Source organism: Micromys minutus, assembly GCF_963924665.1.
Source record: "Micromys minutus genome assembly, chromosome: 2".
Taxonomy (NCBI): domain Eukaryota; kingdom Metazoa; phylum Chordata; class Mammalia; order Rodentia; family Muridae; genus Micromys; species Micromys minutus.
In genome coordinates, this window is record NC_137971.1 from 18,460,622 (window position 1) to 18,478,878 (window position 18,257).

General features: G+C 49.6%; 1 protein-coding gene across 7 annotated transcripts in view; it reads right to left on the minus strand.

The window, feature by feature from the left end:
- Positions 1-11,464: 11,464 nt before the first annotated feature.
- The window catches only part of GOLGA7B (golgin A7 family member B), a 29,708-nt gene continuing 22,915 nt past the window's right edge, over positions 11,465-18,257 (minus strand). For 5 of the 7 annotated variants that reach the window (XM_080912182.1, XM_080912181.1, XM_080912179.1 and 2 more), the window contains 4 exons: positions 17,232-17,357; positions 14,639-14,791; positions 14,464-14,565; positions 11,465-13,394 (listed from right to left, as the gene is read on the minus strand). In XM_080912182.1, coding sequence (XP_080768308.1) covers positions 13,047-13,394; positions 14,464-14,565; positions 14,639-14,791; positions 17,232-17,357 — 729 coding nt within the window. In that variant the 3' untranslated portion in view covers positions 11,465-13,046. The remainder of the gene's footprint in view (positions 13,395-14,463; positions 14,566-14,638; positions 14,792-17,231; positions 17,358-18,257) is intronic. The other 2 variants (XR_013974936.1, XM_080912184.1) reach the window with 2 other exon arrangements.

Here is an 18,257-nt window from a genome sequence, read left to right on the forward strand (position 1 = left end):
ATCCCATCAATAAAGGAAAAAAAAAAATCTAACAACCTTTGTGGAAAACTATATCTCTCCTGCTGCCTACCTCTCTTCATACCCAATAGATTCTGCCATGTGCTCCTTCGAACGGACAGCAGGGGTGGCCATCTTTGAAAAGGGAAGTTTGGGAGATACTGATGGGACCTTGGTTGTTGGTGAAGCCTTTCTTTGCATGTTTTCTGAGAAAACAGAAAAGGAAAGTATTTTCTCTACCCCACCCTCATACCGTCAGAAGAACCAAGAGAGTCCAGACATTTCTGTATCTTCATAAGCTTATTTTGCCCTTCACAAAGATGGCTCCCAGGTGGTTGCTTGCTCAGTTGATTCAGTAATGTATCATGTGCCTGCTGATTTGGCCTGTGCTGTTGCTGCTTTGTACAACCTGACTTCTTATGATTACAAAAGCCTTATTGGGTTGGTGGTGGCGACGGGAAGGGAAGGGAAGGCCCTTTGGGATTGTTTATAAAAATACTTAAGTTTGAACTTGCTCAGTCTTCCAGCCTCTTTTCTGGAGAAGTTATGACAAACCCTCTGCTGGATATTAGCTAGTGGGGGAGGGGTGTCTAAGCAAGTGCATACTGGTTGGAGTGTTGAATTAGCTGTGACCCTTCCACCAGAAGGTACATGGAAATAAGTCATTACGTAAGGGAAGCACCATCCTCAGGCACCAGCCATGTTGGGTTGGGTGAAGGAAACTTGGAGGACCAGGCAAGGCATGTGGAGTGGGCAAGGGGCCAAAATGGAGGCAATGCTCTGGGCAGCATCCTTCCGGGATTTAACACCTTTATTCTGGACCCCTCATTGCCTTTCCATAAATGACAAGAGAATTGAGTCAGGACACCCATACACCCCCTTTTCTCCCCAACCCCCCACTGTGTGACTGGACATAGGTCTGGCTAGCTTCCAGCAGTCCTGGTTTCTAGAAAGAACTTAACAATCAGCCTTTGCAATATGCTTAGGAGCCTGGAAGCGCCTGTAGCCAGAGTACTCTTTGGGGATGATGTAACACCACAGAATATGCTCATGACCAGCTCTGGTAGTGAAGGCCCATTATAAATCACAGATATATTTTTCATGGGGGGGAAAAAGTCGCTTGAAGATATAATAAAATCATGCTTAAGAATGCAGCAAGCCTTTTAAAAACATATTTAACAAAAAAACTACCCTTTTCCGATACCATAATAATATTCCCAATAAATCACAAAATATGAATTTCTTGTAGCTAGTTCTGTGTTTACACTAAGAACCAGAGCCTAAATGAAAAGTTTTAAAATGAAAACAGCTACAATTTCCCTGGGAAGCACATAACAACTTAAAAATCGCTCCAATTCCGCCAGCACCGTCCCTGCGTATCGACAGGGAATTAAAGATCTGCAAGGGCCCCAGACATGAAACTCAGAGAGATGAAGTGACTGAGGTCATCCTGCCCAAGGTCACAGAGCCAGCTGGCCCCCAAGCCAGGCCTGCAGCCCTTTCCTGCCATCTTGTTAAGGGTGAGCAGGTGGCACACTCGATACTCAGACTTTTCCCTATTCGTCCCAGAAGCTGTTGCCTTTTCAGAAATGAACAAGTGGATCTGAGATAGGAAGACAAGGAAGCCCCAGAGCCCACGGGGACTGGCTGCAAACACATCGGCAGGAAGAAATGACAAGATAACAAGCTCCATTGACTGGCCACACACATCAGCGTGAGAAACGGGGGGGGGGGGTGGCAGGGTAGGAAAAAAACAGCAAGACAGCCTACCAAGGACACCAAGTGTGACAGCCAACTCCAGAGGATGCCTGACGCCCCAGCACATTGAGTTTCAGGCCACAGGGTCTGACTGTGCTGTTTCATTCTATCCAGTGGGAAGATCTAAGGAGTCAAAAAGAGAGGTTCAAGACTCTCTAACTGCTAAGAGCAAACTCAGGGCGAGAAGGCTTTCCATGTGGTTCATTCACTCAGCAGCCCCTGCTCTATAGTAGGGCCTGAGTGGGGCTCGAGGTTTTTAACAGTGAACAAAGACAACATGACTGATACCCCACATGCACGCCGCCTTCCTGGCAGCAGGATGGAAAAAGCCAAGTACAAGGGTAGGAGGGGGACTGGAGAGATGGCTCAGCGGTTAAGAACACTGGCTGCTCTTCCAGAGGTCCTGAGTTCAATTCCCAGCAACCACATGGTGACTCACAGCCAGATATCTATAATGGAATCCAACACCCTCTTCTGGTGTGTCTGAAGACTGCAAATTGTACTCACATATATAAAATAATTAAATCTTTAAAAGAAGGAAGAAAGGAAGGAAGAAAAGCCAGAAGGAAAAGGGGGAGGAGGACCATAAGGAGCTTTCTTAAAAGTCTAGCTAGGTTCTCAGGCTGCTGCACTTGAGGACCAGATGCCACACATTCATTAATCCATGTGTCCATTTCATTTATTAAGACTCTTGTGGGTTTCTCATGAAGAAGGTGACCTTCAGTGAGAAAGGTTAAGTCTACACCCAAGATGCTTACTTTGGAGGAAAAAATACAAGGCTAAACTCCATAGAAGAGAGGCAGATTCGGAACCAACCCGACTTCACTTGCCCCCAAGCCAACATCCAGATGTTGGAGCCCGGTGCCTCTGGCTCCAGACCTTTCGTTTCACTGCCTGAGTGCTATCAGCCATGGATGAGTGGGTGCAAGCTTCAGCAAGGTTTACGATGCTAGAGTCTCCATCCCCTTAACCCTTCTGTTGCCTCTTTCTGAGACTCATGGCATCTGAGCCCTTGTCATCCCTTCTGAGCACACACACCCATCTTTCTTCCATCCCACAGACCCAATTAGGATCCTGACTCTTATTTTTAGGTTATTCTCCAAATTGTAAAAATTTAAAAGATGGAAAAGACCTTCAGGGCAGGTGGGCAACACATGATCAACTCTAGCCAAGCCAGAAGTGGGGTCCTTTCCAGACTTCACATCATTTTTTAAGAATATCCCCAAAAAGGATTTTTAATAATTTTAATAGTAATAATAACTATGACAACAATATCACTTTTATTCTGTCTGACGCAGCCTCCTCCAGGAATGTCCCCCCCCCCAGAATAACAGTAATAGCCTTCAGTGAGTGAGCTCAGCATGTCTGGGTAGGACATAAACTCACTGCAAGAACCAACTCGTTTAATCCCTACAGCAATTCCTAGAGGAAAGGGTTGTAATTATAGGGATAAGTTAAGTGGTTCCCCAGGATCACACAGCTGGGATGGGCAAAGGTAGGGTGGCACCCCAGACAGTCTGGCTGTCTCCCACCTGCATGCTTCCCTGCCCTGCCTGCCCACTTCCTTCAGATAGCCAACCGGTTTGGGCAGAAGCTGCAGTTTCTCGTCCTTCCCCAGAGTCAAGGGCTAAGTGGGAAGGGAGACACAGAGTTCCCAGAGAGCTGAAGCAGTGTCACCAAGCTCACACCAAAGACCACAGAAGAGCAGGAAACACCCATGTGGAGAGCGCCCTCATCAGGTCTGCCTGGTCACTTTCTCCATCACCAACAGTCCCTACTCTGGGAAGGTGCCATTCCGAGGGCCAGGAGTATGAATATGAGTCACTCTGGCTGCTATGGCCCCCTCCCAGGGCTCGGGCATCACATCTTGACCAAGAAGGCTGGACCAAGGAAGAACTCTACCACAGTCTCCGTTAGATACATGGAACCAGAGAACATTTCACAGTCTCAGGGTTCCAGGGAGTCCAGACTCCCAGTCCAGGAGGAAAATCAAGTCCTTCCCCTTACCTCTCTGCCATGGTCACTGGTGTCTCATTCCTTTTGTAAGCTCGGTAGCCAAGCCACAGGGAGTCAGAAATCTGCCAAGGGCTGAGGTTGTGTCTCCTTGGCAACAGGCACATCCTGGAAGGAAGGAGAAGGGGGCAGCTAGAGCTAGTTAACAGGACAGATAATCCCACTGTCCTCTTCCCTCAGCATCTCTGCCCTCTTACACCACTGTGGAACAGTGGATCGGTCAGAGGGTAGACCATCAGAGAAGAAATGAGACGCAAGGAGACACAAGAGCATCCTCGGGGGGAGAAGCTTAACATTTACGGAATGCCCACACTATGCCAAAAACTGCACGTGTGTCTGCTTTAATCCTTACTCCATCCCGAAAGGCAAATGTTACCAGTCTACTCTATTACCAAGGAAACTGAGGCTCGGGAAGAACACATCACACAGGGTCACAAGTTCACTGAAGTGGCCATCTTGGTAATTTGGACCCCAAACCGTCTACTCCTCCGCAGCTTGGGTTCCTAAGCTGTGTGCAGTCAGTTTCCAGGTAATTTGCACCTGAGGGAGTTATGTAAACAACTGGTCACTCACAATCAACTACAGACCTACTGTGTGCTGCACATTATTCTAGTGGCTTCTGATATTTATCGATGAACAACAGTGGCAACGTTCCTTCCGTGTTGACATATGTCAAGGCATGTTCACATAAACAGCGCAGTAAAGTTCTTGTGTGTTGGAAAATCCCAAGTGAGTGAGGGAAGAGGGGAGGCATTAAGGGAGTTTGTGAGTGTCTGGGTAGAGGCAAACTGGTAGAGGTAGGTAGGGTGGGCCAGAGTGCTCATCCCCCAGGGGGAAAAGATATTTCAGATTTAAAGTAGGTGGAGTATCCTTGAACCTCAGTTTCTTGTCTATAAAATGAATATGAAGTTTGCATTTATTAAACTTGAGGTTTTAACGGATACCTCATAGTTATTGTTTTAAGCTTGCCACAGTGTCTGGCATGGGGTACACTTCTGATAAATTAAAGATCTCATACCAAAATTGATGATGAAGTCAGGTTCTATTTGATGTCAGAGCTCCCACGTTTCCCCATCCTTGTGCCTGGAACAACCAAGGGATGGATGTGCAAGTAGAGATATGCATAGTGCTTACGGGACATCATTCCCAAAGAGAGTGACTCATTAATAGGGTAAATGGGCATGGGGTCGACTGGGCCGCACAGAGCAGGGGTTGCTGGGAGCCACAGCACTTTTCTAGACAGTCCTCAACACTCACAGACTCGAGCAGTCAGTGAGAGGTCCCCATGCTTTGCAGACAGGGAGACTGAGGACCCTAGACTCTGTGACCCCGTCTGCCCTCCCTTGGGTCCACACTGCCCATGGCTCTTTTGAAGACCTCAGGCCATACTACCACTCCCCACTTCCTCTCCCAGAGAGCTCCAGGGTTTCAACAGCATGCAAGCACAATTTTGAGAATACATGGGCATCACTGAGTCCTCCCACCAAGTGACAGAACCCGAGTGCTTCCAAGACAGAGCCACCCACTCTAGGTGACACCTGGGCATCTGAGAGTGAGGAGGCAGGGTCAGGAGCTAACGAGAAGGGGAGCAAGGAGAATCTGGCACCATCCCCAGGGAGCTCTGCTCAGAGCCTGCCACCGCACCAGCTTTTGGGGAAGAAGAAACCCCACCTGAGGCCTCTGGTTCCTGCATAGCCAGCCCAGAACAACCACACAGAACCCTCCCCTCTGAGTGGCTGGATGCCTCTCTGAGCTCAGGGCTGACTTCCTTCCCTCTGTGGAAGGAGAAACACACCCCAGCTCCCGACTGCTCCTGAGTAGAAGAACGGGTAGAAACCAGACAGAGGAAGGCAAACCAGATGTACCCATCTCCGCTGTACCAGGAAGACACAGAGAAGAGAAAGAAGAGACTTTCGAGGTTATCTCTAGGACACTGTCGTTAAAGGAATCACAATAGCTCAGTCCAAGCAAAAGGTGTCCCATGTGCGAAATGCCATGTCACTTAGAGATCTAATACAAGATCTCTATGACCTTCCCTCTATCCATTCACCCTTGAAATTTTCTCTTCACTAAGAGACTGTAAAATCAAAGGCTCAAGCTTGCAGGCCAGACAATCCACCCCCACACTCTGACATGAAGTACAGCGTCTCCCCTCTGAGCCTCAGGTTCTCCATCCACAGAGTGGGGTAGTAGCAGCCGTGAGGAACTGCAGCGAAGCTCCCTCCAGAAAAGGGCCCTGCACAACACCCCACTGATGAAATGTGACATTATTATGAAACCTGTTCCAAGGTGGTGCCTGACTTTACAACAATCCATAAGTCATTAACCAGGCAATATTAGACCTAGAAGACTCCTTCCCAGACAAGACACATCCATCACTCAGTTACAAACGCTGAACTCATTTGGGGATGGGATAAACAGAGTCTTTGCTTTGAAGAGTCCAGGCCTGTGCTTTGACCAGCTCAGGGGAACACGGGGCCTATCTGTGTTCATCCATTCACCTGCCTCTCCAGGGTCTACAAGCATCCCTCTCCAGCCAGGCAGCCCTCTCAGTCCTGATCCATCAGTCATTCCCCTGAACCCATACTTTCTGTATCCACCCACATATCCGTCAATTCATCCTTGCTCCTGCCATCCCCATCCATCCATCCATCCATCTATCCATCCATCCTTCCATCCATCCGTCCGTCCGTCCGTCCGTCCATCCATCCATCCATCCATCCATCCGTCTATCCATCCATCCATCCATCCGTCCGTCTGTCCGTCTGTCCGTCCATCCATCCATCCATCCATCCATTCGTCCATCCATCCATCTGTCTATCCATCCATCCATCTATCCATCCATCCATCCATGGATTTTTTTTCCTGCTTGAAACATGATGTCCAGGCAGTATGGGTGGGGGCTAAGACCAGTCAGGATGTGTTCTTTGTCTCCTCCTCTCCCAGGAAATCCACAGAAACACAACCAGGGTGACCTTCCTGAGAGTGATAGCAAGCTTGGGGGATGGCCAGGCCGTTGCCTCTGCCTTTTAATTGTGTTATTTGGTGGCCATTTGCCGTCCAATTGTATCGCTCTTAAAAGCACTGCCTATCCGCATCTGCCTCTCAGCCGCACATTGCCCAGGGGCCTTCAGATGGCACAGCTGCATCTTTTCCTTCTTCCTGGCAGCCTGTGATATAGGCTGCATCTCCCATGTAGCACCAAGGTTGAGGCATAGTGACAAGCACCTGAGGGGAGTAAGGGAGGGGGAGACATGAGTAGACAAGATCCCCCCTCAAGGGGTTTACTGATTAATTGGAGACAGCCAGGAAAGGGGCTGTCATTCTACATGAGGCCTTGTAAGCTGTGTGTAATGTTTCCTCCTTCCCAAACATCCAGCAACACTGCTCTCAGGTGGTAGCTGGTCCCCAATCACTTTTCCATTACAGAAATCAATAACTTGAATTATTCCAAAATAACGAGCCCCTCCATCCCCTCCAAAACTAATTTTTCTGTGTCTGCATTTGCCCATGTGCTTTACTCTGGATCTGGAATTCGTCTTCATGAGTCAGCCCAGGTAGAACAGCGTCTTGCACCTCACTGTGACATGCTGAGGCAGAATGAACCAGGATGCGGTGTTGGAGGCTTAGGTTCGAATCTTTGCTCTGAGACGTTCAGCTGTGGGCTCTTGTCAAGCTGTCTAACAACCTGGAACGTCTGTTTTCTCCCGTATAAAGTCAGATTTCAAGTATGTCCACCCACACGTGTTGGAGAAGTATGGAGCAATGATGCTCACCAGTGTTCCTGTATATATTAGGGGGGGTCAGTGGACCCTGTTAGTTCCATGTGAGTATCTGAAACCTTCTATAAAGCAGTGTCACAAATCCATTGCATAATGAGGTCCCATAATGCTGCTGGTTTACAAAGGACTAAGCCAAGACTCTGGGAGGGTTAGGGAGTGGCTGGGGGGGGGGGTGTGGGGTCGTGAGGGTGGGGAGTCCCCTGGCTGGTGCTACCTTCTGATACCTATACATTTGCTCACCTCCTTAATCATCCCCGAGTCAAAAACACAAACCCCGGTGCCGCCCCAGGATGGTATGCACTGCATCCCACGTCCTGCAGATGCTAAAACGACAGGTCCTTTGAAGGACCTCTTAGAAGATCTGTGAGCATGGCGTACTCTGCCCTTGGTGCCACCTGGAAAAATAGAGCCTCTGGAGTCACCAGAGAAGAGTCATGTGGAAAGCCTCAAATGCTAGACTCTAAAAGCCAAAAAGGACGCTGGGGTGACAAAGCACCAATCTTATGCCAGGCACATTTCCAGCCATCTTTCTCCATGATCCTTTCAGACCGATTATTCTTAACCAGCACAGTCAGCCATATGTACCTTTGAGACTCTGCTGAGAGTTACAGATTGTGTCTCCCAGGTAAAAGTACTGATCATGCATTTACGTGCAGGGGTTGGAGGTGGGGGTTAAGATATCAGTTAAAATAAAGGTGTGTCAAGTGCACCCCTTTAAATCCCAGCACTAGGGAGGCAGAGGCCGGTGGCTCTCTGTGAGTTCAAGCCCAGCCTGATCTACATACTGGACAGCTGGGACTACATACTGAGTAAGACCTTGTCTCAAAAACAAAAACACAAAAGAAAAACCGGTGTGAACCTGTTTCAGGTTTTCTTAGGCACAGGTACCCTCTCTTTCATAAATATTCACAATCCACAGCAAACAGGAGACAGACAGACAGACAGACAGATAGACACACACACACACACACACACACATGCACACGCACACACAAGGATATTCATATGTCGAATTGCAATTGCCTGGATTAACATGAAGCACGTTAATAGATCTTCAGTAAACCATGAATTCTAGAGCTTTCCTTTCTTTTCCTACCTTGAAGCAAATAAACTTTTTTTGGTTAATTTTATCATACAATAAAACATAGGAAAATGCATAGAGCTCATGTGTTTGGTACACTGAATTTTTAAGAAGTGAGGACCCAGTACTACCAGCTCTCCAGCCTCAAAGCAGAACTGTGGGAGCCAGAGGGTCTCCAGACCCCTCTCTTCCACCTCAAATAGGCAATTGCTTCTGTCTTTGAATTTGTCCCAGGCTGTGTTGGATTACTTTTGTGAAGCCGGTGTTTTTAATCCAGGTCTCAGGCTTAGGACTGAACAGTTGTGTAAAATGTTTTCCCATGTGGTAGTGGAAGAAGCTGAGGCTACCTCTAATGCAGGCTGATATCTTGACACCAGAGCTCAAAGTCAAGTCTTGGTTTGGAGTCTAGCCTGTCCTTGGAATAGAAGGCAAGGCCAGGTGAGGGTGCTTCCTTCAGGGACCTTGTGGGAAGTGAGGGAGGGGCTCCCAAACCAGGCAGTGCCTGAAGCAGCTGAAGCTGGCTGTGGGGAGAAAGAGCGGTTGTCTCAGGACCCCTGCCTAGAACCCACACCTCTAGAAGCTGCAAACAACCTCCAGGCCACAACAGCTGCTGGCTTGGGGTGTTTGGCGGGAGCAGCTTTTCTGTAGTCTTTTGACTCTTGGATGCAGTACATGATCCTACCACTTGGGGGCACTCGAACTTATGTAAACCCCGTAGTCCTCAAATCACACAGGTTCTGTCCTTAGCCAGAGGAAGAAAGGCAATGCATGCAGCAAAGAGAAACCATGCACAGAAACCTGCCTGGGGTGTGTCATGAGGTCTGTACTTCAAAGGGAGCCAGGGATGCCCTGTCCTTTGTGGCTTGTGTCTGCTTAACAAGGGGAAGTAGTGCTATGGCTGCCACCAGCCAGAGGGGACAGGCCACCGCTTTAAGAACAGAGAAAGCCACACTTCACCAGTCCTACAAAGTTGGGTCTCCCCTGCCATCCACTGAGCTGTCCCCGTGAGTCCTACATGCCTGTGAGCATATCCCACCCATAAAGCACCTTCTGCATGGAGGGGGCAGGCCTGTCTCAGAACCCAGACACAAAGAGCCCCAGGTCCTTCTCTGGGAATCTATGACTCTAGTTTCTGAGTAGCTAAGGGACCCTTGAAACTAGATCACCTTTCCTCAGTCTACAGGCTCCTTCTGATATTCAATGACAAGCTCTGCTATTTCTTAATTGTGTGGATTGGGGTAATTTAACTTCTGTGAGCCTCCTCTGTAAACTGGGCATAGTAACACCCACCATGGAAAGCTCACCAAAAGGCCTAAGCAACGAATTACATAGTGGCTTAGCCTAGTGCACACACAATAAGATCAAACAAAACCATTTTTCTTCCTTTAAAAAAAAAAGTTCTTTGAACATATGTGAGTGTTTACCTGCATGTATACATATCTATGTGCCTTGCATGTGCCTGGTGCCAGAGGAAGATCTCCTGGAACTAGAGTTACAGATGTGAACAGCCGTGTGGGTGCTGGGAAGTGAACTTGGCCCCTCTGGAAGTGCCCTCAACTGCTGGGCCATCTCTCTAGCGCAGCAACCATTTTAACTCCTTTATCCTTGCCATTTCAAAGCGGGAGAGCTGAGTGCCTCTCAGCCAGCCAAGCACTGGGGGTGGGGGAGAGTGAATTCTGCCAGTTTGGAAATCCCCAGCCTTCTGCAGGGCTTCCTCTCTAAACAGTCTAGCTGAGGCTCAAGTCTGACCTCAAGCTACAGAAGACTTCCCACCCAAGCAGAACCCAAACAGGACCTCCCTGCCACCAGAGCAGCTCACCAACCCACTCACTCACACCCCAAGACTGAGCAGAGGCAGAGGGGCCGGCTCCCCAGGGCTCAGACACCAGTCATGTGTCCCTTAGTAGCAGCAAATGGAAACTCCTAACTACCTGGAACTCTACGCAGCACCCGCCCCCAGAGACCACCTCCCTTGTGGCCCCACCCCAGGACAGGAGCTGTGGTCCTTGTAGTCTAATGAGGTCCTTCCTGGAACAGACCCTTGACCTGTATACATGGCCCAGCCCTCCAGTACCTCAGACAACTTTCTACCTGGGAGGAAACCCTGTTTTAACTCCACTAGCTCTAAGACGGTGTTATTCAACCTCTCCAGACCCTTTGAGAAGGCTCAGCTAATCTTTAAATCCCCCTCATCCCTGAAATATGGTTTTATCAAAGTGCCTGCTATATCATAGGGAGTTAATAAATGCTTAATTTGTGAAACCCAAGAGATAAGCTATGCTAGTTTCCAATATCCTCCTGCTTTCTAATATTTTTTAGTTAATGTATTCACAGGTGGGTGGGAGGGTGCACCCTTCCCTGATGCACTTGTATGGAGATCAGAGGACACTTTAAAGGAGTCGGTTTTCCTCTTCAGCCTCACATGGTTCCCAGAGGTCAAACTCAGGTCATCAGGCTCATATGGAAAGCCTCTCAGTGGCTGAGCCATCTTGCCAGCCCCTTCTAGTCCTCAGTCCCAAAGGGTGTCTGACCTAGGGTAAGAGCTCAAGAAACAGGCCCTCCCTATCTCACTGACAAATTGCTTTTGGCTTAGCTTTTATTTGGACCTACTGGCCCCACCCAAAGTTGCAAATCCACTGAAGGTTAAGGGTTGGTACTAGATGTTGTGAACCTGGAATGTCCATCTCTTCGCTGACCCATACACTCCAAGGAGACAGTTTATCAGTCCCATGTGCAGTCTGCTTCCTCCTCACACGCACACCCATATCTCCTTGGATGGACTTGGAAATAGCATGGAGCCTCAAGCTGGCAAGTCCTTTTATTGGGAAGAGAATAAAACAAAAGGTCTCCATTTTGCCTCTTCCCAACCTCCCCGACAGGCTGGGCAAAGTTGGACACCATGCCTGGCCACACAGCAGGCCACAGAGGGCACAGGCTTCTGCAAGGAATCAGGGGCCGCAGCTTAGAAAGAAGGGGTTCACTGCACCAAGACTCATGGGGCTTGGGCTCCCTGAGGCTTCAGGGGCTCGGCCGGCCCTCTCAGTCTCTCAGCAGGGTCCTGCTGTCACATGCTGCTGCTTTGGCCTGGAGAGAAACAGGTCCTTTCAGTTCCAGAAAGCTGCTTGTTGTGTCTGGTGTTCCCTGTCTAGTTCTAGCACCTCCTGCCCGCTGAGGTAGACACCCTTTCTGTCCATCTTCAGGCCCCAGGATGCCTCCCCTTCAGCTGGCTCCTCTCAGGACCACAGCACCATTTGCTTTTCCTTGCAAGGCACGTTTGCCTTGAATGTCCAGGGAAGCCTCGTCTACAAGGGCTCCAGGGTCCTGGCACCTGGGCAGGCTGAATATGCGGCATCTGTGGCCCCACTGTGCCATGGGGGCTGGGAGAGGGGCACTGAAGACCACCTAAATGTTGGCTCTGTTCTCCTAGGACCACAACCATTCCTCCATTAGAATGTGTGTAGTTGAGCTGGAGGTGGGAGAAAGGTCAGGAGGAAGAGCCAAACTGACAGCCCAGCTTTAGGACACTGACTTCCAGAGGGCCAGGAGGGACTCACAGGGAGGCTCTCCAGACCAGACCAGTGAGGGACAGGGCAGGGCAGGACTGGGTAGTCATTAGCCCAGCAGCAAAAAACAACACCCAACACTCTCTGCTTACACACACACAAACACACACATGCTTACACATAGACATGCATAGTCACGTGCGTGCACTTGTGCACAAGCACACATAACCTGCATGCATGTGTGGCACACACGCACCTAACATTCATTCTCCCTCATTCAGATAAACATAGGTTCATACACACGGATGCACATACACACATTCACCTGAGTGGTCACACATATACAGGCACTCACATTCATACGCTTGTATGCTCACATGTGTGCGTGCATACCCACCCATAAACACACATACATACATTTGCTCACACAGCGCTCTCCACGTGTATGCGCACGATGCAGGAATTGGCTCCAGTTCAGGAGTTCAAGCTCTGTCCAGCTGTGTTCATCCAAAGAGTTTTACCAAACCCCAATGGAACCCTTATAATCAGTTCCTGCGGGGGCGCACAGTCTCAGAGTTGGGTGCTTCTTGGCAAGGCTGAGAGAACAGGAAAGCCACTGCCTTTGGAGCGGCTGAATAACTCCGGGGCACCTGTCTCCCCAGATCTCCAACGATGAGGTGAGACCATTGACAAGCAGGAGCCCATGGTAGCGTTGGGCCTTAGAAAGAGCCCCAGGGAGCAGAGTCCAGGTAGATGTGGGCTTTGAGGGTGAAGAATCATGCAGGGTGGGAATTCTCCAGGCCCTTCTGAGAGTGAGGAAGGAGGCGGGAGAGGGGGAGTTTGTCCAAGCTGGGTCCCCCACCCCCACCCCAGACACCCTAGGAAGGCTGGCTCTGATGACCCAGATCAGCCTCATGGGAGAAAAAAAAAAAAAAAACAAAAAAGGTCCAGGGTCAGAAAGAAGATCCTGCCAAGGGGCAAAGGGCTGGGGACACGAAACAGCGGGCAGTCACCCTCCCTTCCGCGCCCAGAGAAAGACTCAGAAGCGGGTGCTCTGGTAGCGCAGCCTCCGCAGATCTGCCAGCCCCTCGCTCCGGCCGTACACCTCCCTGCAGGGACTCTCGGCCAGTCACCGGGCCCCCGCCCCTCCCCCGCCAGCGCTGCTGCTGCCGCTGCCGCTGCTGCTGCCACTACTGGAACTACCGCTGCTGCACCGGTCCTCATAGATGGAGATCTCAATCTGGGACGACAGTTAAGGAGCTGTGAGCACCCGGCTGCTAATCAGGAAACGGGGTACAGATCCAGAAAGCGGCCTGCGACCTGAAGTCCGCTATGCCCAAGGACCAGAGGCCTGACTGAAGTCAAAACCCTTCTCCAAGCCTCACCTAACAGTTTCTGAGAGGACAGGAGGCTCAGCGTTCCACGGGATCCCATGGACAGATTCTGGCTTTCTTCGAGATGCATTATGGGATTTCCCAAGTCACAGATGCACTGGGAAATGGTGTTAGATACAAACACTTCCCTTCGTTGATCCCTAATGGCCCACTCCAGTTAGGCCAGTCCAAGCCATCAATTATCACATCTGCAAACTGGGGACACCAACAGAGCCTTCCTGTAAAAATTAGGTTGAGAACCTGAGTACTCAGCACAATACAAGGACTCAATTTAAAAAAAAAAAAAAAAAAAAGAATGGGGAGGGGGGAATATGTGTGATATCTGGGGATCATGTTTTCTCAACTCTTCTCTCAGCTTTATTATAAAATATATTATTTTAACTACTGCATGGGGGAGCTGTTCACCTGAACTACTGGGGTCAGCAGAACTCCTGCCCACCACCCCCGCCCAGCCTGTGACCAAGACCGCCAACCCATGGAACGTCCTCATCCTGCAACCCATTTGGCTCATTCAGTGGATAGCGGGGCTCAACACAGGCTATTAAAGGAGACTGTGGAAGGCCTTCAGTTAAGAGAGCCTGAGTGCAAATCCTGACTGTGACAATCTGCGGCTCGGAGGTAAGCGATTGAGTCAGCGTCCCTTCTGCGACCTGGTACACCTCTTGGGAACGTGATGGAAATCACATAAGATGGTATTTTTCAAAGCCTTTGCGTGGTGGCTGGCCTGTTTTAAGCACTGATGACCTGCAGTTCAATCAATACAAAGCCTGAAACTCACAAATTACCCCAGTAACAAAAGGTGAAGGGTGCCTATGGCCAGGGGTGTGTGGAATCCCGGAAGGCCCCTAGGGAGCCGCCCACTTCCTAGCAACATCCTCAAGGAGCCAGCTGGGTAGACAACTCTGCACCTCACGTAGATGAGCTGGGAAGGATACAACCCTCATCCCGCGTTCCACGGGGTCTGTAAGCAGGAGCCCTCGGGGAGCAAAGACCTTCTCGTTCTGCTCCTGGATGTACCGGGAGATCTTCTTAAGAACCTGCAGAAACAGGGGTCCTTAAACACAAGTCTGTGCCAAGGTAGTTGGGGAAGGGGAGATGGGGAATCCGCACCTTCTCATAGTGGGTCTCCATGCAGAGGAAGATGAAGTAGGCGGTGGCACAAGCCAGGCAGCCCTCCAGGTATGAGCTGCCCCCAATCTTCTCGGCCTCCGCATAAAAACCATTGAGGGTCTTCACCGTCTCCTCAAAGAGCTGCCGCTCAATCTGGAGGGAAAGAGGCAGACTGTTAGCCTCCCCAGTGTGGGGACAATCCCAGATGGGGCTGGAATAACAACCCTGGGACTACATAGGTGGATGGTGGTGAAATCCTGGCCCACAGGCATGGCTGAGAGGTTGCAAACGGAACAGAGCTCAGGAGTTCAGTCCAGACTTGCTCATGAACTAGGCAGTGGTCCTGCATGAGTGGCTTTCCCTGCTGTGTTGGTTTCCTGTAGGATGGGAGCCAACATGCCTGTTGGCCTCCCTTGGAAACAGAAGGCCTGTGATGTCCAAATCGGTGGTTTCAGCCTTTCTAATGCAGTGTGACCTTTTAATACAGTTCCTCGTGTTGTAGTGACCCCTCACCATAAAATTATTTTTGTTGCTACACACTGCAATTTTTGCTACTGTTATAAATCATAATGTGAATTTATCTGATGTGCAGGACATCTGATATGTGACGCTTCCGAAGAGGTCACAACCTACAGGTTGAGAACCTGTATGTCCTAGATGTTTTATGCGAAAGCTCAGCCATGTGTTCTGGTGTTGTTACATCCCATAGTGATAACTGTGCCAGAGCAAATTCTCCTGATTTGGGAAGGACTTCAGCTGCCTACGACACACAGTGAGAGCTCAGAAGAGACACTCCAGGGGCACTTTTCCTCCCAGCTAAGAAGTCACTATCCACCACAGCTGCCACACGTGCACGTGTGCGTGTGTCTGTCTGTCTATGTGTCTCTCTGTGTCTCTCTGTGTGTGTGTGTGTGTGTGTACAGTCAGGGAGTTGGCCTGTATCATAACACACTGAGAATGTTCTATGTGCCAAAAGCTTTCCCATCACCCCTACTTTCTCTCTCTCACAGTTGAGTATTGCTCTGTGACCCTGAGACCACAAGAACCCTGAGGCCTCATCTCTGGCTTCCCTGCCCCCACCAATGCCCTACTATTTCCTGCAAAGCATAGGCATGCTTACATAAGAATGGGATGTTCATGGTCTTCTAAGAGCCAGTGAGGATTTAGTCAACAAAGACCAGCCATGCCTCATCTTTCTTACCTCCGCAAATGGCCTGGTCTACAACATAGATCAGCACCAGGTCTCTGCCCTACTCCAATCCCAAGTAAGCTCTAGGGCAACTGACCACCTAGTGGGGGCTGAACACCGTCAGAAACAGGAGCAGATCACAAGCATTGGCTGACTGCCTTTGACGCCACCATCGGATGACGTTGGTACATCAGCCTCCCTCCCTGAATTGTCTAAGACAAGTGAAAGGATAGGAAGGCAGCCCCTAGCCCTTCCTCTGGGTCTCTGAGCCACCCTGCCACAGCTCTGATCACACAGCATCTACTTTCATCTGTGCCTACTCAGGACGCAGCAGCGTGACCAGGCTCTTGCAGAACTTTCTAATAACTTTGGTGAGTCACTTCCTGCTTCTAACCCTGAAGGACTCTTCTGCTCCTGAAGCTCTCTGTGTGTGTATGTGTGTGTGTGTGTGTGTGTGTGTGTGTGTGTGTGTGTGTGTGTGCAAGGATCTGGTTAAAACACATTCATATTTGAGAGCTCTAAGGTAGGCCTAAACCCATCCCAGGTGATGCTAACCCTGGCAGCCATGGGGAACAAATTTTGAAACAAGGGCTTAGTATTTATGTCCAGTGCTGGCTGCACATTAAAAACTCTCAGTAACCTTTTAAAGGCAACGCTGCCCTCCAGTCTCAGCCCCAGGAGGTGCTGACTCAGCCTGGGAAGGGGAGGGTTAGGTCACAGCAGCAATTACTGCTGTCATCTTACCCTACCCAAGTAGATACCTTGTCTGGTGCCCCATTCCTCGAAGCTCACAAGTGGCCCCAATCCAGCCAAGAGTAGGAAAAGACACTGTGGTTGATAACCAGCTACTGCCCAAGAAGGATCTAAGAATCACTCAATTCTAGCTCACCAGAGAATTCCTCATATATGCATATGCCATATATCCAAGATTCTGGTTGAAATGCTTTGGGGTGCTTTGAGATTTTTCAACTCCCCAGAAAATTCTAGTGTGTGACCAAGCTTAAGAACAGCTGCCAACAAATGGAGATGCTTAAACCAGAGGCCAGCTACTGAATCAGCAAGTGTGGGTGACACCTAATCTCACCCAGCAGGACTCAGGAATTTACATTTGTTTAGCAAGATTTCTAGTGAATTCTCCTGCGGGGGTAATTTGAGGTGCTGGACTGGAACAAGTCTGAGGTGTTTTGTTTTGTGTTGCTTTTCAGAGAGTTTTCTGTGTGGAAATGTAAGACAACACAGTGGATTTATCATTCTTCCATTTGAAGCAGCTGAACAAGTCATGCATTTTTGTGGTGTTATGTGTCATGTAAAACTGGATAAAAAGAACAAACTAATTCTCAGTACCACCACAGCGGTAGAGCTCCTGTTTAGAGAAAAGTGTCCTCACCCGAAAGATGCCCTTACCCGGCTATCCAGCTCTGGTGGGAATTTGGTCTGGAACTGACAGATGGTACCGTCACTGTAGTCTCTCTGGATAAAGACCTTGGTGGCCAGTGAAGCGCTTCGCCTGAGCTCCTGAAGATTGTGGACCTAAGAAGATGAACAGGGGACACAAGCTTAGGCGACCATTGTCTCGGTGCACTGATACGAAGGGCTCTCAAGCATCACTGAATCCCGGCACAAGAGATAAGCTGGCCACACAGCCAGGTTTGAGGAGCCTAGAGAAGCAGGCCTTGGGTTCATATGGGAAGCTTCCTGCAGTCATCATAGTGTGTATACAGAAGCCTAAAACAGAAGCAAAGCTGGACCAAAACAAAACACTCAGAGCTGTCAATCACAGCAGAAACAGACTCTGACAAAGAGAAGTGAGGCACAGCCAGCAGCTGGCCCTGTGCTTGGAGAGCTCAGCTCAGACAAAGATGGAAGCCTTAGGCCCTGCAAGTGGAATTCACAAGCAGGCTGGGGAGTGGAGCACGTAGAAGAGACAAAACCGGGAATGTGTCCTGAACTCCAAGGAAGACTGAAGTCCAGGACAAGTTCTGGAAGGCCAGGAAGCACCCCCAATGGTTTTCTTAACCCAGAAAAGGGTCTAGGAATGGTTATTTACCAAGAGATGACTGAGTAGAACGTGGACTGGGGCCAGGTGCTGAATGAATACGGGTCCTTAGTAGGAAGGCATGGAGTGACTTCTGTCTCTCCATGCAATCTGAAAACTTGACATTGACTTGGCCCGAGAGAAGGAGCAGGCACTATACCACAAAAGAACAGGGTCTCTTTCTTCTCCCTCTCCAGCCTCAGTCACTCACACTTCAGAAAAACACAGCATTGGTGAAACACACCCAGTGCGCGGAGACCAGGGCCTGAAGGCAGAGAGAAGGAAAAGCGAGTTCATCCTGTGTAATTAAGCTGAACCCATTCAGTCACTTTACTCTCATTGATTGAGTCCCTACTAGTGCCAGACTCTCCAGATACTGAGCGAAAGTCAGTCTA